General features: G+C 43.1%; 1 protein-coding gene across 2 annotated transcripts in view; it reads left to right on the top strand.

The window, feature by feature from the left end:
- NBAS (NBAS subunit of NRZ tethering complex) overlaps window positions 1-22,516 on the top strand; it is a 329,816-nt gene that overhangs the window by 232,909 nt on the left and 74,391 nt on the right. For both annotated transcript variants that reach the window (XM_047744603.1, XM_047744602.1), the window contains exons 42-44: window positions 2,142-2,252; window positions 11,482-11,732; window positions 13,232-13,566. In XM_047744603.1, coding sequence (XP_047600559.1) covers window positions 2,142-2,252; window positions 11,482-11,732; window positions 13,232-13,566 — 697 coding nt within the window. The remainder of the gene's footprint in view (window positions 1-2,141; window positions 2,253-11,481; window positions 11,733-13,231; window positions 13,567-22,516) is intronic.

The raw sequence follows: 22,516 nt of genomic DNA, 5'->3' as shown, positions 1-22,516 counted from the left end.
TTTTTAAATATCTAGCTAGTATATGCTATGAAGTATGTCCTAAAGGACAAAGACCTGCTTTTGACGAACATGTAATAGAATCTTCTACACAGTTTGTTCCTTAGAAAAATATACAACAGCGTTTGAATGGCTTGTTTAAAACGTCTGAGCATCCATGGCATTTCCGAGCTAGCAATTCTGATTTAGAGATGGGAGTTTGGTATCTCACATACAAGAACCTGTGAAGCACCTGCTTCCTCGTGTTCCGCAGTTTTACCTTCTCTACCTTTAGTTGTACGCAAGGCGACCATTCTTCATTTTCTTACTAATTGTGATCCATTTCCATGGCATCAGTATTCTGGAAGTGCAGTGTATATGTCCTTCATTGCCTGTGTCTCTTACATGATCGCTTGGCAGTGGTTAGTCAAGGTAACCTTGAAGAGGGCACAACATAGCTTGGTTGCTTTCCCCCTTATCAGGTGATAACACTGTGCGTACCCGGTGAACACGTTCGTGTCATCAGGCAATGATTCAGACTCCCCTAACAGAAAGGATGAATGGCTAATGGTTGCTATCCCCAAGGATTTCTCATTCCATCATGGGGAGAGGTGTAGGTACTCAATAAATACTTTAAGAAATTTTTTAATTGACAGTGTCCTGGTAATTCTTGCCATGACGGACTTATTCCATCCCTGGGCCTCCTTTTTATAGTCCCTGAGCCAAGAATGGTTTTTGCATTTTTAAAGGTTTGTGGAAAAACAAGAATAAAAAAAATAATAAGAATTTGCTACAGAGACCGTATGTATGGCAGCGAAGCCTGAAAGATTTATTGACTTGCTGTTTACAGAAAATGTTTCCCGACTCCTGGCTAATCAAACATATAAGTAAATGTCCTGGTTTTCTTTGCTAGGGTGTATGCAGTCTTAGCAGTATCATTTAAAAAGAACAGAGATTTCATTTCTCTGCCTGTGGTTTTGTCCACCAATCCTCCAACCAATAATTTGTCTGCTTGGGGATAGAGGGGCCCCATAATAGTCTTTCCAGAATGGCTTTAATGTGGGCACCCTGGCCCAGAATTATTATTCTTTTTTTTTTTTTTAATATTCTATTTATTTATATGTGTTAGAGAGAGAGAGTAAGAGGGGAGAAGTCAGAGGGAGAAGCAGACTCCCTGCTAAGCAGGGAGCCTGATGCGGGATTCAATCCTGGGGCTCCAGGATCATGACCCGAGCCGATGGCATTCGCTTAACTAACCGAGCCACCCAGGCGCCCCCAGAATTCCTGATACACCTGGAGGGCCCATCCCCTGGTTTAAACCTTCCATGGGCTCCCCACTGCTAGAGGATAAGGCGCAGTCCCCTTGGCCGACCTCCCCTCTGCCTCCTCTCTGGGAACTGCCTCGCTGCTGTTCCGCTTGCGTGTCCTCCAGACTTGAGCTCGGGTTGGCAGTCACTGGCTCATCTCTGCTGTCTGGATTTGAAGTCCTCGCTGGTGGCGTCCCCTCTGTTTTATTTAATTGTTGGTTCACCTCTCACATCGTCCGCTAGGGCTATGCTTTGAGTTCCTCAAGAAACACCTGGTTTGACTTTCTGTCCTAAGCAGCTACCCAGTGCCCGGCACTAGGAAACGTAAACGTTTGTGGAGTGCCCACCTCTGCTTTCTCAGAATGTAGCTGCAGTGGAGAGGTGTTTCCTTTGCACTGTTTTTTGACTACAGGCTTTGGTGTCTAGACCAGAAAATTTTCGCGCTCGGTACACTTTGGACTGGATAACGCCTTGGGGGAGAGCCGTTCTGGGCACTGCAGGAGGCTCGGCCATCGGCCGTGCCCCTGTCCCCCACCCACTAGACGCTGGTGGCCCTCGCCGCGTCCGCTCCCGCTGTGATAATCAGACACTGTCAGATGCCCCCGGGGGTGCAGAATCCTCGGCTGAGGACCACGGGTCTAGACTGTTCCTTCGTCAGTGGCAGTGCGCCAGGGTGAAAACGGAGCATTAGAATTTCTTGGAAGTACTTTTCCTGAATTACTGTGAAACGTCGTCTTAAGGACTGTGCCGACTGTACCCCTCGCAGCTGGAGAGAGTCCTAATGAACGTTTTCTTGGCTGATTAAGGTAATGTGTTTCTCTTCTCTACCTTCCCCGTGGCTGATGGACATTCTCGAAGAACACTTGAGGAAAACGTCTACAGCATCGCTCTTTCTCTGGCGCAGCGTTACAGTGTCTCCCGTTGGGAAGTTCTTATGACCCATTTGGAGTTCCTGTTCACTGACAGCGGGTAAGCACACGATTCCTGTGGGCGTTTATTCCCGTTTTCTCAGATTCCATTTTAGAAGGATCTTGAAGTCGTAAAGTACAATGTCACGTTGCCTTTTGAGCTATAGTAGCCCAATATCTGGACATTCTGTCTTTATATGTTTCCTATGCACATTTCGGTATTCCAACAATAGTCTATCACTTTTTGCCTTTCAGTAATAATAGTCCCGAGTTACATTAATATTCATGCATTTATGCAGAGGTAGGTTTTCTGTTTTTTTTTTTTTTTTTTTAACTGAGAATCTGCTGCCTATGAGGAACAGTGTTAGACACTTGGGTTATAAGAGTGAGCAAAACAGGCATCCCAGCTGTCTTGGAAGCTGTAGTCTAGTGCGGGAGACAGACTGTCATTGAATAATGACAGACAAACGTGAAATTACAACTGTGACAAGTACTACAGAAGAGAGCCCAAACGGGATTTGGTGAAGTTAAGGAAGACTTTCCTGAGGAAATAATGCTGGAGCTGAGATCTAAATATTGCATCACAATTGTGTACACTACAATGAGAAGGAAACCATTTTCTAGGGAGACAAAACAGTTAACGTGCTAAAGCCTTTTGACGGGAAGTAGCATGATGCGTGTGAGGGCCTGACAGGTGGACAGCATGGCTGAGGTCCAGAGAGTCGGGAGCACAGTGTGAGAGGGCCCTGTGGAGAAGCCCGGAAGCCAGGCCATGGGCAAGACGGCAGGCCTATCACTTGAGTCATAGGAAACTATTGAAGGATTTTGTAAAAGAGAGAGAGGTATTAGGATCAGGTCTACATTTTGATAAGATCACTTTGGCTCCCATGTTGAGAAAAAAATTTTAGGAAAACCAGTACAGGCATATAAAAACCAGTTAGGGAGTCATTGGAGTAATAGACTGTAACAGGTGACCATAACTTGGAGTAGGGTTTTGAAAGTCTAGAGGGAGAGATGATAATGGCTTTCAGAGATATCTAGAAGGTGAAATGGTTAGTACTAAATGCATTGATTGATGAGGACCAAGGAGGTACGAATTCAGTGAGAGGGGAAGGGTCAAGATCGGCTCTAGGATCTTACTGGGTCTGCCTGTTGGGCTGTGACATCTTTTGGTGAGCTAGGTAGCCATAGTTACCAACAAGACATTTTGAGGGGAGTGTAAAGAAAAGATAAGGAATTAGGGGAAGTTGCACACCTTGAAATGCCTAAGAGGAAAGATCATGCAGACAGTGGATCTTACTGCTCTGGAATTCAAAAGAGAAGGAGAAGCCGGAAACACTAATTTGGGAGTTATGTGCACATAGATGATAAATGAGCTCTGTTGTGGGTGTGCTTTGGGAAAGAATATGAAATGGGAAAGGAGAGAGACGTGAGACACACCTTGAGGACCTTCCCCAATTAATGGCACATGGAGGGCTCCCAGCAAAAGGAACAGGAGAGCGCAGGCGAGAGATAGGATGAAAGATGGGGCCTCTTTGTGCTAGGGAAGCTGTGGGAAGAGAGAGCTTAAGGAAAGGGAGGGAGTACTGAGTGGGGCCAAATCCTGCTGAACAGCCAAGAATTGCTTATAATTCAGCATTTTTAATTTTTATTAAATCTTTAAAATGTTAGCATCTATGCTCTAAGTATTTGTGAAATTGCTACACGGGTGATAGTGTTATCTATGAGAAATATTGCATGACTTCACCATTTTTGAACCGCAATAATATGTTCAAATAAATGTTTCTTTGGCATATTGGCATTTAAAAAATACCTTGAGGGGCGCCTGGGTGGCTCAGTGGGTTAAAAAAAAAATACCTTGACATTTTATTAAATATTTTTTTCCTTTCATTGAATGTTACATAAAAGGCTGTCGTATCTGTACAAGCAGGATGCTCCGTTGGTCTCTGAATATATTATGAATTATCAGGCAATCTGGGAATGTGCAGGACTGTTCACAGCGTATCATTACAGCTGATCGCAGTGTGATTATGCCGGCACAGCGATTACAAAAGCAGGAAATCATTACCTCCTGGCGTCACTCCTTGTGAGGGACAAAACACCTAATATTGATTCAGAAGTGGTGTTTAGTGCTCGCGTTCTTCACTTAAAAGATGCGGTTTGCCTGACCATTTAATCAGACTCGGTAACATGGGGGTTTGAAACGAGCCTGGTTAATACAGTAGGAACGGCCGGGCGTTCACTCGTTGAGTCAGTGCCTGTGGGAAGGTAATGGATCAGAGTCAGAAGAAAGATAACGGTCTTTTCCTTAAGATTCTGTTTTCTGTCCCTTGTTTTCCTATCCCTTTAAAAAGCCGTTCTCCCTGCCAAGTGGATTTCCCTGTGTTTTCTGTGCTCTTTCCTGCTGCTTGAACTCGGGGGTGTTCCCGGCTCAGCTCGCGTCCGGGAAGGTGCCCCGACAGGGCTGAGTGAGGCCCCCAATGCGACAGAGCATGACCCTCCAAATCAGGGTAGCTAGCTCAGAACCCACCGCCTCGCTCTGGCTGGGTGTCCCTGAGCGAGATCATTCGATTCTCCGAAACTCATTTTCCTTAACTCGAAGGTGTCATAAAAATTAAACGACTTCACGGTAAAGTAGCAAACCTGCGTTCCTTTCACAGTCGGTGCTTCACGAGTGGCGGTTATTGCTGCGATTTCACTCCCCGATGAAGGAGATAATGGTTGTGAACACCCACACTTGAAGTCTGGTCTCCTTCGCCCTCTTATTGTTCCTCCGGTTTTTTCCTTCTCGGGGGTGCTGACTGCCCGTGATGGCTTCCAGCGGACCCCTGTGCCTGGCGTCCGCTCCGGCCGGCCCCGCTGGCCCGCCCAGCCTCCTCTTCTCCGGGCCTCGTTCAGGGCTGCTGTGCCCCCAACCGCAGCCGGAGCCGCCAGCTTCCCTTCTGGGCTGTTCGGCACCTGCCGGTGGGTGTTACGTTGCTAACGTCCAGTGTATGGTGGCTTCTGGGGCCAGGCCACACTTCGGGGTCTAGGTCCGCTGCCCGTGATCGTGGCTGTGCAGCCGTGAGCAAGTCTCCTCGTCCTCTTGAGTCATTGTTTTCTCAGTTATCCGACCCTCATGCTTACCTTGTAAGGGTATAGAGGTGAGAGAAAGTCTGTGGCGGGTTTGCAGCCGGGTGGCTCTGTACTGCTGTGGCGTTATTCCGGTACTGTTCTCGTCCGTGCTGCTGACTCCGTGAGTGTCTTTCAGTTTTGGACACAAGATCATTTTTGGAATACCAGAGGCTGCTTCTGGGTGATCGAGTAGGACCACAATTGTTCATTCCTTAAATATTACTATTTTTATAGTGTCTTCCTAGTCTGAGTTTCGGTTTAAGTGCTGGGTAAGACACATCATTACCCTCATAGAGCCTATGTTCTAATAGGGGAGACTCCCCCAAACCCCAGCCCCCACCACCCCAACACATACACACACACGCACTTAAAAATAGCCCAAACATAAATTGCTAGTCATGGTAAGTACCAGAAAGGAAATGTACAAGGAGCAGATAGCAGTCTAGGCAGAGGGTTCTGGGGCCAGGAAGGTCTTGGTATTTTCAGTAGCTACGGAAGACCATTGAGCTGGAGCATATGGTGCCTGTGAGCACAGGAGAAGTAGATAGGGACGAGAACTGCCTCCTCTATCATCCTTGGTAACACCCTCCATTTCCCCCCCTTCTCTCTCTCTCTTTAAATATTTTATTTATTTGAGAGAGAGAGAGAGGGCGCATGAGAAGGGGGAGGGTCAGAGGGAGAAGCAGACTCCCTGCTGAGCAGGGACTGGATCCTGGGATTCCAGGATCATGACCTGAGCCAAAGGCAGTCGCTCAACCAACCGAGCCACCAAGGCACCCCCATTTCCCCCTTGTTAATTAAACAACAGATCTGAAGGCCATGCACCCTACACGTTCAGTTCATTCTGCTAGCCAGCCACCTTCTAGTCACCCGGGTAATTACCCAAGGGATTTTGCTTGGGTGTTGGAGATCATGATACCATCTTCTCTGTCGGTTGGTTTAGTACTGTCTCCTTGAGGCCCATGGCTGGGGCCCCTGGTCACAGGGAATCTGCGCACTGCTGTTTTTCACAGTACCTTTTGGTCTCAGGTACAAGGATGAGCAAGGGCAAGTTACAGCTGTGGGAAGATGAATACATTGTAAGGTGTTTGCCTTTTTTATGAATTGAAACAGAAGATGCGCAGGACCTGTGCCCCAGGGTTGCTGCTGCTGAGAGTGGGGTGTGTCCAGAGAGCCAGATGGTAAAGGATGCTGAACTCTGGCCTGTTCTTCCCTTAAGCAAGCCTGGAGTAGTGTGAGAATATTTAGTCTAGAGTGGGGATTTAAGGCAGCTCTGCTTGTTCAAACTAGGTCATAATGTTGAAAATTAAGACAAAATAAAAACTCAGGACCAGGAAAAGTCCATATTAGAGGAGGAGGGTTGAATATAGATATTCAGGTCCTGGGTTTTATACAGTTGTTCAATTTGGTTTTGATCTCTCTTTCGGCCTAAGGTGGGGAAGAGATCATGACCAAGACTGTGATTTGCCTTGTGCATAAGAAGAAACCTACCATTCCTGAAAGTGGAAGAACTAATTACCGCTATTACCAAATTGGAAGCAAAGCCTTCCTTACATCTGTAACCCCCCTTCCAAGTTGTGATCATTAAGGCCAGTTCTCCCCCACAGAGTCAAAAGCTCCTGATGCTGGCATAAAATGTAAGCAGAAAATGCATTCTGGCTTGTTTCCATCTTGTGGAAGCAATCCTGCTAACATGTCGTCCGTAGGCGTCCCCGTATGCAGGCCTAGGTTTCCTCATCTTCAGAATGGCTGTTCTCATTCCATTTGGCAAGATGGCTGTGGGATTTAAGAGATTTGTACAAAATACCTGGCATGTAGTAGATGCTCAAAAAAAAAAATGAGCTACTATTGTCACTTCGGGAAGCAGATCATATGTGCTGAACCCATCCTGTGACCACTGTTAGCCTAACTTTGCACATCTGATTCTTGAACAGTTGTTTTTCAAGTCGACATTGACATTAATTATAAGGCAGCTGCTTTGTGAGACGTGAGATGATGTGATACTTAATGCCTAAGGGCTCCATACATGGTACCTATGACTATTTCTGTGCCATGGTGTTTTTAAATATTTTTTGCTAGGTTATAATATGGGACTACATAAACTAGTCAGAACTGGAGGGGTTGGGATTGTCACTATAGCAGAGATGAAGGCTGTCCTCATGGCTTGCCCCACTGTACTCAGTTCATATAAAACATCCCACAAAGAGGGGTGCCTCCATCGGTTCAGTGTCTGACTCTTGTTGGTTTCAGCTCAGGTCATGCTCTTTGTGGTGAGATTGAGCCTCATGTCAGGCTCAGTGCTGGGCCTGGAGCCTGCTGAAGAGGCTCTCCCTCTCCCTCTGCCCCTCCTCTCTTTGTCTGTCTGTCTGTCTGTTTACCTCTCTAAAACAAAACAATACAAAACAAAACAAAAAAAAACTTAAAATATTCTGCAGAGGATGTCACCAAGTAATTGTCTGACAAGAAATAGACAGATACCATTGGTCATGCCATCAACTCTGTAGGTGAACTTGGAAAGTTAAATTCCATTTTTCAGTTTGCAAAGACACTTGGCCAAAATGGTGGCGAAGCTGAAAAACGCCATGATGATTTTGATCTCCTCTTTCTTCCATTGCCATGTTCAGCTGTGAGGCAGCACAGCAGATCAGGTCAGCTACACTGAGTTCATTCTGGGGTGTTTGAGTGGTGAATACCTTGGATGGTTTCCCTCAGGTCGGAGGGGGAAACTTAGAGGGTAGAATTGTCTCTTTCCACAGGCATCTCTGGGTAAACCTTGTTCACCAAGGATTGTAGTGATTAATTTGGACCCAAATGTCTTTAAACTTGTAGGATTAGTCTTTGGCAGAAATGACTGTTAGTTGCTACATATGGATTTGTGCAGCCCTATCCCCATCCCTTTCTCTCTGTCTTTCCCAATCCCTCCTTCTACCTCACTGTCCGTCCTTCCTCCTCTCCCTCTCCTCAGTATTCCTCCTCCAGGTACTGGAACTGTTACCAATCACTCTCAGACTGAGTAAAGAAAAAGGTGTTTAAATAAATTTGTTTTCCCATACAAATATAAGTTCTTTCAATACATGCTGTGCTTGAATCACATTTTTGGGTGATTGACAACTTGAAGCCATTACAGAACACTAATCAAGGGATTAGTGCTCGTAATTTATTCCTTGTGCATTGGGTAAAACTAATGCTAGTTTCTTCCTGTAGTTAATCTCTGAAAGTTAAATATGCACTATATTATATAAGCTGCTTTATAGCTTAAACTTGGCTCCAGAAGAAGCACTTAACCAGTTTTTAAGGGTAATCATTAATTTGATTAGTGAAAAGTCCATAGTGGTTTCATGGTATTTCTTCCTACTCTCCTGAATATGGGGTCTTTGGAATTGTTTTCGAAGCAGAGATGTCATTTCTTGTTCCAAAGGGAAGATAACAGCTTTTTTCAATGGAAACTATTACAATGGGTTATTGATTACTGGCATCTGTAAAAGATCTTAGCACATTGCAGTTTGCTTTAGAGGGAGGTTTTGGTATTTATCATGTGTCAGTAAAGGTATTCAAGTGTCTGTCTTGACAAGATAATTAGGTAAAATTGTACATCGGGCAAACTGAATTTAGGCACAGAAGAATAAGTGGGTGGGCAAGAGGGGAGGTCATGCTGATTGAGAGACGCTATATTCCAAATGAAGCCAAACTCCGTGAACTCAAACTTGGGTGGTTTAGTCACTGTCCATATTGTAGATGAGACCGTCTTGAGTGTTCTGTTTTATCGGTATGTTAGGAATGAAGTATGACAGGAGAACTCTTTTAGAGTAGTGCTGCTGGGAGAGAGGACTGCTGTCTGTGTTACAGAAGAAAGTCCTGTTTTTAGATGGTTGGTAAGGCAGGTTCTTGACCTTTGTCAGTCGACGGTCGCTTTGTGATAAGGTAAGCAGAACACGCACTGGGTCCAAGGAGACGTGGTCCCTTGGTCTTAGGCGAGCTGCTTCACCTCTCTGACGGCAGTTTCTCATCTGTAGGTTGCTAATTACTTAGGTTTAGCTTGTCTTGCGTAGTAATCAGCAGCATAAGTGCATGTGTGGTTCTCCCCCCTTCCATCAGGCCTGCCGTTCTGCCTGTAAATCTTTGTCAGTATGAACTGTCTTAATGGGGTTACGTGGTTTCTTATTTACTTTTTCAGACTTCATTTTGCAAATGATGCAGAGACATAATACATTCTGTGGATCACTTTCACATACCACTGTGTGCATAGTCTCTTTCAGAGATGACAACGCGTACTTTGAACAGCGATGGTGTCAAGAACACGTTCCGACGAGCCATTCATTTATACTCTGTGTGTGTTGCACAGAACTCGCACTTTCTTGTCTCCATACCTCTATGGTACTATTTTCACTTCATTCCTTTTTATAGTGACAAGCTCAGGTACTTTCTTCATTAAGCCTTTTGTTACCATTGACAGCCACCTCCCCTGAAGTTATAGTGTTCGTGATCCTCCTCTTAATGGGAATACCATTGTGTGTTCTCTGTCTACCCATAGCATAATTTTGCATTGTTGTTGAACTCTAAGTATTATAGATCAACTAGACTTTTAGACCGCTGGATGAGAGCTCTGTGTTGTGAACCTTCATGCCCTCCCCAGTGCTGAGCGCAGTGCCTGGTCCGTAGAGGACACTTAAGTTTTCGCTCATCCATCCATCTACTTGGCACTTATAAGATACATGTTGAATGTTTCTTTTTTACTCATATAAGTGCTCGGAACTGAGAAACTAAAGATAAGGAAGATATGCTGTCATCTTTGCCATCAAGTGATCTGTAGTCTAGTAGGGGAGACATACAAGGAAATGAAAAGCTAAAGCATGTTATAATATCAGAGTAGAAGGATGCCTAGAGGAGGCAGCCACGGAAATTTTTATAGAGCAGGGACATTTTTATAGATAGGGATATTTTTGTAGATGCTCAAATTGTGTCTTAGCAGAAGAACAGGATTTCTCTTGAAGTGACAGGTTAAAAGAGCATTTTTTGAAAAAAAATGACTTGGTATTTTCACTTTGTGGATTGCTGCTGTTATCCCCAGTATTATCACACACTTATAAAAACCTAAAAACATAATTTGTGTTAACTTTATCTCCATAAACCAAAAACATGTCCTGGCATTTTCTGAAAATGGGAGTTCCAATAAATAGGGTGCCATATTCCAGAGGAGCTGCTTTTCAACTGTAAGTAATCTAACTTTGATACTGCCAGTAGTCTCGCTGGCTGCCCCCACATATCCTGTTCGCCAGAGCTCTGGAGACTGGGCATTTCTGGGACTGCTGAGGGCTGCCTGAAGGACTCTGAAAATTAGAGCTTGAAACTTCTTCTGCATGGGCCATTGGGGTTACACTGGACTGGAGGCATTATGTTCTGTCCAGGGTAAAGCCAAGACTGAAATTAAGTCTTCCCCCCAAATAAAAACTGATCAACCAAACCAAACTCCTTAAAAATTTTTTTCAATAGTTTAAACTGAAGTGACCTTTTTATGTATGTATGTATGTATGTATTTATTTAACTTTTTATTACAGCATAAAGACATTTAAGTCAGGATGAAAAGATCAAGATACGTGTTTTATTCAAATGGCATTCATTAATTCAAGTGAAAGTACACGTATCTGTTCTTTCCTGTTTTAATTGTGTTTGAACACTGCCAAATTTGGGTCTCCAAGGCTCTTGGAGGTAAAACTTCTATGCCTCAAAGTTGGAGCTGTTTCTTCCCTCATCATTTCCTAAATTCCTGAAATGATAAGGTTGTTTACGTTTCTGTAATGAAGCTCAGATTTTACGTGGTTCTTGTGACATGCATAAACAGTGCATTGTGGAGGTAGACAAGTGTGGGTTCATGTCCTGGCTGGTGTGCACTGGGGACTCTCCCATCTGAAGGAATGTGGCGTCATGCCTACTTCACAGGGTTGCCGTGACCCACATGAGATAACATGAAAATGGTATAATAATAGGCATCTAACAACATCCCTTTCTCTTTATGTAAACTGCCTGAATCCTGGTGTTTTACTGAATTTGATTCGCAGGAAGAAGGAACTTTGTAAGATGCAACCTTTCTCCTTTGGTATTTAAAAGAAAAAAAAAAAGAGCACATCATTTAATAAGGGAACCAAATCTTAACATAATTTCTTCGTCCCTAATTTCAGCTTGTCCACAGTAGAAATTGAAAATCGAGCCCAAGCCCTTCATCTTTTTGAGACTTTGAAGACTGATCCAGAAAGCTTTCATAAGCACATGGTCAAGTATATTTACCCCACGATTGGTGGCTTTGATCACGAAAGGTTGCTGTATTATTTCTCTCTCCTGGAAAGCTGCCACTGTGCGGATTTTGGGAAATACACCATTAAGCCAGAAACCCACATTCGACTGCTAAAGAAATTTAAGGTAGTTGCTTCAGGTAAGACAATCATTTCCCTGCTTGAACTCATTCTTTAAATTAAATCTAGGGATTAATTTTTTTTGTACACACTCATGTTTGTGTGTTGTGGCTGACATAGATCTAAAACCACAGGATTCAATGCTAATTAACTTTTGTTATTATCTTTCCAACTCCTTTACTCACTGTTGCAGGAATTAAATAGCAACGAAACTGTAAGACATCTATTGGAAGCAGCACAGTAATTTAGAGGAGCCCTGGTACTAAAATCCAGAGTTTTTGACTAATCCTCCAGAGGGTTATTCCCTACTCCCCGGGGTTTTATTTTACCTTATATGAAGGATAAGACCGAGAAACTTTACAATTGGCAATTTGGCATAATTTCACTTCACTGGAGCCTCTCAGTTTTTTTTTTTTTTTTTTTAACATATTCTTTTTTTTTTTTTTTTTTTTTTTTTTTTTTTGACAGAGAGAGAGAGATCACAAGTAGGCAGAGAGGCAGGCAGAGAGAGGAGGAAGCAGGCTCACTGCTGAGTAGAGAGCCCGATGCGGGGCTCGATCCCAGAACCCTGAGATCATGACCTGAGCCGAAGGCAGAGGCTTAACCCACTGAGCCACCCAGGCGCCCCTGGAGCCTCTCAGTTTAAAGTGTGTGTGGAACCCTTAAAATAAGTGCCTTTGACCCTCTGAGACCTGGTGGAAGTCTTTAGAATGCCATCTGTGTGTCCTTACGCTCATCACTAAGAATCTAAGCACATTAATCCGTCTCCCGTCTCTGTGCTATAGAACTTACAGGGCACTTTGAAATCTGTATCCTTTCGACACCTGTAGCAGTTGTGAGAATTTACTTCAGTTTATCAGCGGTTTACTGAGTAACCAAATTACAAATTTGGACCAGACACAGAGGAAAAGGAGTAAGATCCAAACCCTGGCTTCGGGCCTTGGGCCCTCGGGCCTTTGGTAGACATTTCGGGCCCTTGGGCCCTCGGGCAGTGGACGGGAGGCCAGATGAACAGCAGGTGACTAGAGGGGCGCCTGGGTGGCTCAGTGGGTTAAGCCTTTCGCTCAGGTCATGATCTCAGGGTCCTGGGATCAAGCCCTGCATTAGGCTCTCTGCTCAGCAGGGAGCCTGCTTCCCCCTCTCTCTCTGCCTGCCTCTGCCTACTTGTGGTCTCTCTCTCTGTCAAATAAATAAATAAAATCTTAAAAAAAAAAAAAAAAAGAATGCAGTGCGGTGAGTGCTGAGTGCACTATTGGAAGAAAATGCGGGTGCCCTGCAGGCTGGCAGCCTGGGGGCCGTGGTTGTCTCGTGTGCCCCCCTTGAGGCGGTTCGAGGAGGACTGTGCGGCTGATAACCCTGTGGGCTGGGACCGGAGCTCAGGTCTTGGGACCCGTGTAACAGACACACTGTCTGCTGTAAACCGGCCAGTGGACTTTTCCCGCCAGCCACACAGAGGGCTGCGGATGTGTGCGAAAGTTCTTGGAATGAACCTACTTTTTTCTTCTTTCCTTTCCATTAGGTCTTAATTACAAAAAGCTGACAGATGAAAACATGAATCCTCTAGAAGCTCTGGAGCCAGTTCTTTCAAGTCAAAATATCTTATCTATTTCCAAACTTGTTCCCAAAATCCCTGCCAAGGATGGACGGATGCTTTCCCCGAGTGCTCTGTACACCATCTGGTTACAGAAGTTGTTCTGGACTGGAGACCCTCACCTCATTAAACAAGTCCCAGAGTCCTCCCCGGAGTGGCTCCGCGCCTATGATGTCTGCGTGAAGTACTTTGATCGCCTCCACCCAGGCGACCTCATCACTGTGGTGGACGCAATCACGTTTTCTCCAAAAGCTGTGACCAAGGTAACTGAAAGGATAGCTCACAGTGCATTGGCTGCTTTAGAAGGAATGGAAATTGCTCTTAGGTGCGGTAGATTGTTTTTATTTACTTTCTCCAGTTGGGGAATACTTCCGTGTTTGACTTTTTAGTTTTTTTTACTAAGCATGAGGTGTTCTAATTGGGAAATCATTTTCCTCTATCACAGATGTGCAGTTGTCTAAATTAGACTCCACAACTGTTCTCATTTACATGTACATTTTATACATGTTATAGTTCTCCTGTGTCATTTGATAGTAAATATTCTGTCCTGTTCTTTCCAGTTCATAAGTGGGAAACACCTCCAGTGCTCAGCCCATGGTGCCCGCATTCAGAGGCAGGCAGACAGCTTACCTAGGGTTAAATTGAGCACTTAAACAATTCCGCACGAATGCCATGTGATAGTTTATGGCTTGGTAATAGAATTATCCATGGAAGTCTATGTGGATGTTTTCTAATGTCTGTTCTATGCTTAGGTCTTAGCCCCTTTAGCTGGACTCCAGATCTTGCTCTGGATCCTTCCGACAATGTATAGTTTCACACAGAGTAGATAACTTGGGTCCCTCTCCTCCCCTTCTTGCCCTCTGCTTGGCCACAGAACATCTCTGCCCAGGACAGTCTCCCACCTCTGCTCTCATCTGCTGGGCTTTCTTGCCTTTGGAACTTCCTCTTCATCTGCTGGTGCCTGTCTTTGCTGCTGCTCTCTCCTTCCCCAGGTTGACTGGCAAGTCCACCCAATATCTTATCACAAGAATATTTACTGTGGCTAATATTATCTTGAAATTTTACCATAAAGGCTAAGAATTCAAGTCATTCATTTAGAGATTGGCACAGGTAGAGGTTCAAACATCTGTGGGGATTCCTAGGTCTTTTTAAACTTTTTTTTTTTTAAGACTCTATTTGAGAAAGAGAGCACAAGCAGGGGGAAGAGGGAGAAGCAGACTCCCCACTGAGCTGGGAGCCCAATGCAGGACTTGATCCAGGACGCTGGGATCATGACCTGAGCCAAAGGCAGATGCTCAACCAACAGAGCCACCCAGGTGCCCTGGGATTTCTAGTTCTAACTAACTTGTTAGATCGACAGTTGTGGCTAACCAAGGATATCATTTCCTTATTATTAGAACTCAAGTACTTTAGTTAATAACTTGCTTTTAAATTTTATGAGGACTGCTATAAGAAGGAGATGATCATTTTTGTTGTTTTTAAGGAAGAAACTAAAGATTTTAAAGGAAGATAGCATTATACATTTGAAAAGAGTACAACTTTTGAGTCCTGTAAAACCTGGCTTGAACTTTGAACCTGCCACGAGTAGGTGTGTGGTTCGGACTGAAGAATCTGCTAGACCTGTGCCTCCTCTGGCCGAGTTATCTGTGGTACAGGTCATATTAATCCTCCCATTCTGACAGGTGAGGAAAGTGCAGTTCCACAAGGTTAGTTTGGTAATAGAGGAGCCATACCTTGACATCAGGAAGGCTTTTTCCCAGGGTCTTCGCTCTTAACCTCCCAACTATAGTGTGTCTAAGACGTCCCAGAACAAGCAGCTGGAGTCAAGAGTCCGGAGCCATTCTAGGAGCTGCATGAGGACAGGGACCGCAGAGCCCCCAGGATGCTTGGTCCTAGTGGAGTGGCCCGTCATGGGATGTGTCCAGAGCAGGACTGAGTCTAAGTGAAGGAGGCCAGGCGGGAACCTGGCAAATGTGGGAAAAGACAAGCGTCCAGCAAACACGGGTTTTGAAATCTCCCAAGAATGAGAGGAGGGTCACAGTTCTGATGGGGTATGTATTAGCAATGGTGGAAGAATGAAGGGAAAGGAATGAACCAACTGTGGGGTTGAAATCCAAGGAAAAGTCTCTGCGGGTGGGACCATGAACCAGCAAACAGACGAGGTGGGAAGCCAGGAAGACAGAGGGGCCTTCACTCCAAGGCCCTTTTCTTCCCCTTAAAGCTGAAGCAGTTTTTCAATAGTTTATGTGAGGGTAGCAACAAAGACCAGCTCCCTGGCAAGGCCATATGCTAATTGTGAGCCTGAATATGGAAATGGACAGATGGTTCTAGATTTTCCAGCAGCAGTTAGTGACTCATGATTCAACTGAAATTTGGCCGTAGAATCCACTCAGGGTGTTCATTTTTATTGATGATGTTTTCGGTCTGAGGGTGGCACTTACAGCACATTCTCCTCGCCTTAGTTTCTCACTTCTACCTCCAGCCAGCCCCCCACCCCCTGCGAACGTGTGACACAGTTTGTGCGGATAGGTGCATTTTTCCCAAGGAAAAGATGTCTGGCTGGCCCAGTAAAGAGTGAGGTAATTACGGCGTTGCTTTCTCCTAGTTCAGGTGCTGTAATGCTTAGCAAGGTGCTCTTGTCTAGTAAACCGTCTCAAGAGGTGGTCTGCTGCTGAGTCCCGTAAACTGCAGAAAAGTGAGGCAGAGGCATTTAAAGTTCATTTTATGTCTCCCCTCATTTTATTTATGCTTTATGTTTTCCCTTATGTTATTAATTGGCAAGCTTTTAATTTTCCATGGAGAGAGGAAAAATAAAAAAGTTTAGATCCAAGGCTTGTTTGGAATCACACAATACTGGGCTAGAATGAGCGAGAACGAGAGAAACTCAAACTGAAATACAACCTTTACATGGTGGAGGACACAGCTGGAAAAGGAAGTACCGCTGGATTTGGCCAAATTTGCAAAACACCGGATGTTCCCACAGCTCATACATGATGTTCAAAATGTAAAATAAGTATATACTACTCATGTGTAGTGTGCAGTTTTCAGATGTATACCCACATTTATTCAAAACCTAACTTAACGGAAAGAGCCAGCAAGCTAATTCTAGAGTGCGTACCAAGAGCAGCACTTGTTCCGATGCTAGAATTCAGGCCAGAGTGTCTGCAAAGCCTGCACTTAGTACCCCTCCCTCTACAGAATAAAGCAGAGAAGGCCGTTTTCCTTCAGGATAATTGTCATTCAGTTGCCATTTGCATTAGCAGAATTTGTGGAGATTCTGAGGAAGATATTCACGCCATGATGTGATGTCGTGTAGGCAGAGATCGAATTGGCGTGACACTTGCGGTGATGAATATGCGAATGTCTAAAGTTCAGAGCGTTTGGTCCAAATCTCAATTGTTTCGTTTTTGTGGAGGCAGGTAAGAGTTGCTTTTCTACTGCTTTTCCAGTTCAGGAAGTAGAAACAGTTTTTAGAAGACTCAGAGAGCAAGCTAGGGGGGTTAGAAATCCAGGAAAATGGTCAAAGAAGCCAAAATTGAGGTCGAAACATGCTGTTCTTGGTTCAGATGTGATGGGATTCGATAAGTGGGGGCTTCTGGGAAATCCCAGCCTTTTACGGTCCTCGCATGCTTGGGATTGCTGGGAGAAGTGCGTCCATACGCAGGGCCACTGGAAACACTCCTCTGACCTGTGAGATGCTCCCTGGGAGTTTGCTTAGGACCCTTCTTCAGAATCTCCAGAGAGTCCTAGAACTAGAAGAGGCCTTCTGGCTTCCTGCCTGGTGCTTCTCAACCTGGAACTGGATGGGTCCTCAGCCCACCCTACAATGAGCCCATTGTTCCAGCTCCCATCACATCCCACCAGGATATCAGATTGTTTTTGAGGGGAACATGCTGTCTCTGTTGGGTTACAGTGGGGAGACTATTTGGAACCTCTTATCTAGTCTGACCTCTGACCCTGAAGCATCGTATCTATTGATAATCCAGCTAGTCTGTGGCCATACCAGCTACTACCCCGTGTGTGTGTGTGTGTGTGTGTGTGTGTGTGTGTGTGTGTGTCTGTAAAGGATTTTTCTTTGGGCTTTTTATAGTTTCCACTTTTGGGTTCTGGTTTCTAGAGCTATGGAAATAGCATAAGGGAATCTCTTTTTCATATTATGACTGTTCTTGAAATATGCTACTGTTTCTTCCTTATCCTATTATCCAGAATATTTGATATAAAAATCTGGAAGAGTAAATTTGTCTTAAAAAAAAAAAAAGACCTAAAAATCAAATGTATTTCCTAAGTTTGTCTCAATCAAAGGCTGCATGATAGCAGTAACTTCAGGGCCTTCATGGTGCTAATATTCTCTCTTAACGAAGGATGGCAGCACATTTTTCACCATAATGAGCAATCAGTGTCTGAAAGCACTGTAAAAATGTTTAGATAATGCATATTACCTAATTGCATGGCATGATGTATGACTTTCTGAAGCACAGACCCAATGTACATTGTGTAGATTCAGCCCAAATCACTAAGGATTTAGGCATCAGCTATGTGCCATATACGATATTAGTTGCCACTGACAACATTCAGATGTAAAAGACATTCCTAAGAAAGTTAAAAAAAAGATCTTTTTTAAAGATTTTATTTTTAAGCTCTACACCCAACACGAGGCTTGGACTCACCACCCCAAGGTCAAGAATCCCATACTCCACCAACTGAACCTACCAGGCGCACAAAATGCTTTTTCTTCTTTACAGTGAAATTATTATAACTGAGGACTACAATCTTCATGAAATTAGAAATACCGTGAGGCAAGGGATGGTGCCTTTTATCTAATTCTCCATTTCCTAGCACGGCATGACGTAGGAACTCTGCAAGTGTTGTTTTAAGCAATTATTATGAAAATTGGTGATTGTAAAACCTTTTGATCTCTGGGTGCCTTAACGTTCTTAAAAATTATTGAAGACCCAAAAGAACTTTTGTTTATTAAGGTTTTATCTATTGATATTTATCATATTAGAAATTAAAACCAAGATATTTTGGAAATATTTAATTCACTTAAAACTTTAATGACAGACCTGTTACAGGCTGACATGAATAGCCTATTTGAATGGAAAATAAGTATTTCCAAAGAAAAAAGGTTAATGGAAGACTGACATTATTTTATATTGACATGTGTTGCTTAATAGAACACAGCTGGATTCTTGTGTTTGTTTCTGCATTTGATTTTTCTTGTTTGGGTTGAAGTCAATGAAGAAAATCCAGCCTTACTCCATTGTGAGGTCGGAAAAGGGAGAGGTGCTTTAATTGCCTATAACTTGGGGTGTTCCCATTGAAACTCACCAAGTGGTAGATTCTTAGAGGCCAGTTGCAACATGGAACCTAAAAGTACATCATTGAACCCTGGTCCTCCATCCCATTGAAATCACTGGCCCATATTGCACTTTGAATGGCTCTTTTACCCGTGTGTGGTTTGTAATGTAACGCATTAGAGCTTTGGAAAATAGTGATCCACTGAGTTATGCAGATCATCCGAATGTTGGTAAATTGCATTCTACAATATCAGCAAAGTCACGGGCATTAAAATGAGCGCTCATCTCAGCAGACGAGTCTTTAAGTATTGGGAAGCTGTCAGTCTCACAGTGGTAGATACAAGTTTTCCAAAATTCTAATTTTTTGCTTGACAGCTCAAATTTTATCAGTGGCAGCAAGTACTATGAATTGTTTTCCTTGAAGTGACAGGCTCATTTTGTTCACTTTGGAGAAAATGTTTGCTGAGTATCCAAGTCTAAACAACCAGAGTTTCCTATTAGTTGTTCTTTTAAGCAGAAATGGTGATCCATGCAAAAAGTAGCTACTGCAGCTCCTAATTTGAGCCATCACACAGATGCTTTCTCCTTATTGCGCCTTTGGTGTACGGTGAAGTGCTTTGTGTGTATATCACAGAAACTGGGGGAAAAAAAGTACACTCAGTGGTTGAGATTTAATAAAGTTAATCATTTTTACTCTTCCATGAGGAACATCTTTAAGTGAAAATTTGCCAGGGGAGAACACAGTGGCTCTTAGTCCAGTCTGGCGATGTGTGCGAAGTGCTCACGGTTTTATCCACCATTGTTTTTTTACCAACCTATAAATGTCAATATAATGAAAAAAGATAAACAATGTCTTCGTGTCCTCAAAATCATTTTGACTTATCAGACTGCTTGAAAGAGTCTTGGACTCTTGTGGTTTGTGGCCCACATTCTGAGAACCACCTTTGATACCTATGTGAGAGGTCATTTCAGTTCCCTAAATATTTATAATATAAATAAAAATAATGAAGATACTTTCTGATAAGTGCATAAAGGATTGCCTTAAATTTTCAGTTCCTTAAAAAAGATTAATGTCTCTCTCTTTTTTTTTCGTTAAAGTTGGGGAGAGGGACGGAGTGGGAGAGAATTTGCAGTAGGCTCCATGCTCAACGCAGGGTCTGACGCAGGGCTCATTCTCAACCCTGCGGTCATGACTTGAGCAGAAATCGCATTAGATGCTTAACTGACTGAGCTACCCAGGTGCCTCAAGGCAGATTAATTTCTCATCAACTTTCCAGATGTGGAAATATTATAAATAATTTGAAAATGCAAGATGGCATGTGTGCCTGGTAATGCCATTACACTACCCTTTGAACTTGTGAATTGTACGCTGTATTTTTTTTTTCCTTTCTTCAGATTTTACTTTTTATAATTTTTTTAGCTAGCACATTTATATTGTGAATTATATTGTTAATCAAGCTTAGCAGGGAGTTCTCTGGGAGATGTCTGAGAGACGTATCAGAAAGGAGAAGGGACTTGGAGTAAGGGGGCATCTCCTAAGGGACCCTCAACTCTGTTTGTAGGCAAAGATATCAGATCAGAGAAAAGGTGATTTTTCTGGGGTCTCATTGTCATAGAGTTTGAGGGTGATGCTTGGTCACCTTCCTCTCCTCTTTCACTAACACCCACTTTTACAATTCAGAAAGGTGAAAGCAAAAATATCAGTAAGTAAGTGTTAATAACTATTGTTGGAACAGCTGGCATTGGAGAGTGTGGCCTGGGTCTGTGGGGCCAGTTTACATGGAACTTGACCCATTAGAGCTGCCCCGAGGTCATTCTATAAAGAGGTCAAGAATAAGCACCTGCTGTGGACAGGCAGGCTGCAGACAGGAGCATCCACATTGCCCATGGCTTCTTCAGCCACGGAGAGAGGGAGAGAGATGCCACAGGTGTTCCTCCTGTAGTTTCCTGCCTATTGTTTGGAGTGAACTTTTCTCCCTGTCATGGGAAGATGCGGAATGGGCAGTGGGCTTTTTTGCTCAGCTGTTTTACAAAAATTGTTTTAAGAATTCTTTGTGTATTTTGTGTAACTTTGCAAAGCAGGAGTTTCCAATTTTAATTTAATCCATTTTCTCACAGATTTTTTGGCCTTTGGTGTTGTATCTAAAAACTCACAGCCATATCGAAGGTCATCTAGATTTTTTTCTTTTGTAATCTTTTAGGAGTTTTAGAGTTCTATGTTTTACATTTGGTCCTGTGGTCCATTTTGAGTTAATTTTGGCGTAGGGTCTAAGGTCTGGTACCAGATTCATTTTTTTGCGTGTGGCTGTCCAGTTGTTCCAGCACCATTTGTCACAAAGACTATCATCACCCCATTGTATTTCCTTTACTCCTTTGTCAAAGATCAGTTAACTGTATTTTTGTGGGTTTTATGCTATTTTTTAATCATACTGGCTTCAACTACGAAAGTATTATAAAATGTTTCCTCAGTGTTACAAGATAACTAAATGTTAACTTTCTTCTCCCCTCCTCCTCCTCCTCCTCCTCTTCCTTCTTCTTCTTCTTTTTTTTTTTTAATCTTATGAGTGTTTTTCCCATTGATATCTGGTTTTGGTTTAGTCATCATTTGACTTCTTTGATTCTGAGCCGAATGAGTTTTATTCCTGCCAGATACACTCAGGAAATATTTATGTGAGCACTTTCTCGTTGCCGTTGTTCTAGGTGCCGTAAACAAAAGACTGCCAAGTTTGCCTTTGAGAAGCTCATGGCTGATTGGCGCAAATGTGTGCATGTGTAACACATGAATTATAAGTTAATATAAAAATTACTATTTACGGGTTTAGTAAATGCTGTGTCTAGGAAGGAAGACACAACATTCACTGAAGACTTTCTGTTTTATATATTTGTTAATACTGGTACCCAACAACGATTACTTCAGGATTTTCAGATGTGCAGTATATACTACTCTCATCTGACTTTCAGCTTGCTTGTGCGTATTATCATAGTCATAAACGTTATCCTTGCATTCCTGCTCTTGAATGCCTTTGCTTTTAAGGAGCTATTTTCTTTTGTTTCGCAGGGTGAAAGTTTAGTCCGATAAGCATATCCTATCTTGACAAAAAAGCAAAAAAATAGGAGCTTAAGAGATAAGCGTAGAAGAGAAAAACCTAAAAAGGATTTTTTTTTCCATTTTGACTGTCAAAGGCACAGAATAAATGGGAACAGAGAACACTTAAGGTATAGAGAATACAGTTTTTGAAGCTTGATGTAATATAACATGATTTACTCATATATAAATAAAATATAGATAATCCTGAGAAAAATGACCTCCTATTATAAAATTCTAAAGAAAGGAAAGGTTTTCCTTTCCTTTTTAAAAACGTTTACATTTTACATGGTGTTTTTATTTCCAAAGTTGATTATTTGTCCTTCCTGTCCTTTTTCCATTTATTAAGAGTAAAAAAATCCATAAGTTCCTAGAGAAGTCAATCTGATTTTCCCATTTGGCTTGGGATCTTCTTTTTTTCAAGTATACATCATTGGTTAATTTGTTCATTCATTGAACAAATATTTATTGAGTGCTGGGGAAGACAGCTTATAAGATGGCCTTTAATCCCCTGTGTAATCCCCTCTCCTCGAGTGTGGGCTAGATTTATTGATTTTCCTCTAATGAACAGAATACAGCAAAAATGATGGGTTGCCACTTAGAAAATTAAGTTACGGAATGATTGCGGCTTCCTTCTTAGGTACTCTTTCTCACTTTCTCTTGCGTGATTTACTCTTGAGAAGTGTAGCTGCCCTGTGGTAAAGAGCTCCCTATGGCAAGAGACCAAGGCTGCTGATAACCATGTGAGTCAACATGGACGTTGATCTCCTCCTGCCACCCAACCAGGCCATCATGTGCACCTACAGTCCTGGCCAGTCGTTTGATTATAAC

The sequence above is a fragment of the Lutra lutra genome, chromosome 9 (genome assembly GCF_902655055.1).
Source record: "Lutra lutra chromosome 9, mLutLut1.2, whole genome shotgun sequence".
NCBI lineage: Eukaryota > Metazoa > Chordata > Mammalia > Carnivora > Mustelidae > Lutra > Lutra lutra.
This window is presented reverse-complemented; position numbering and strand designations above follow the sequence as displayed.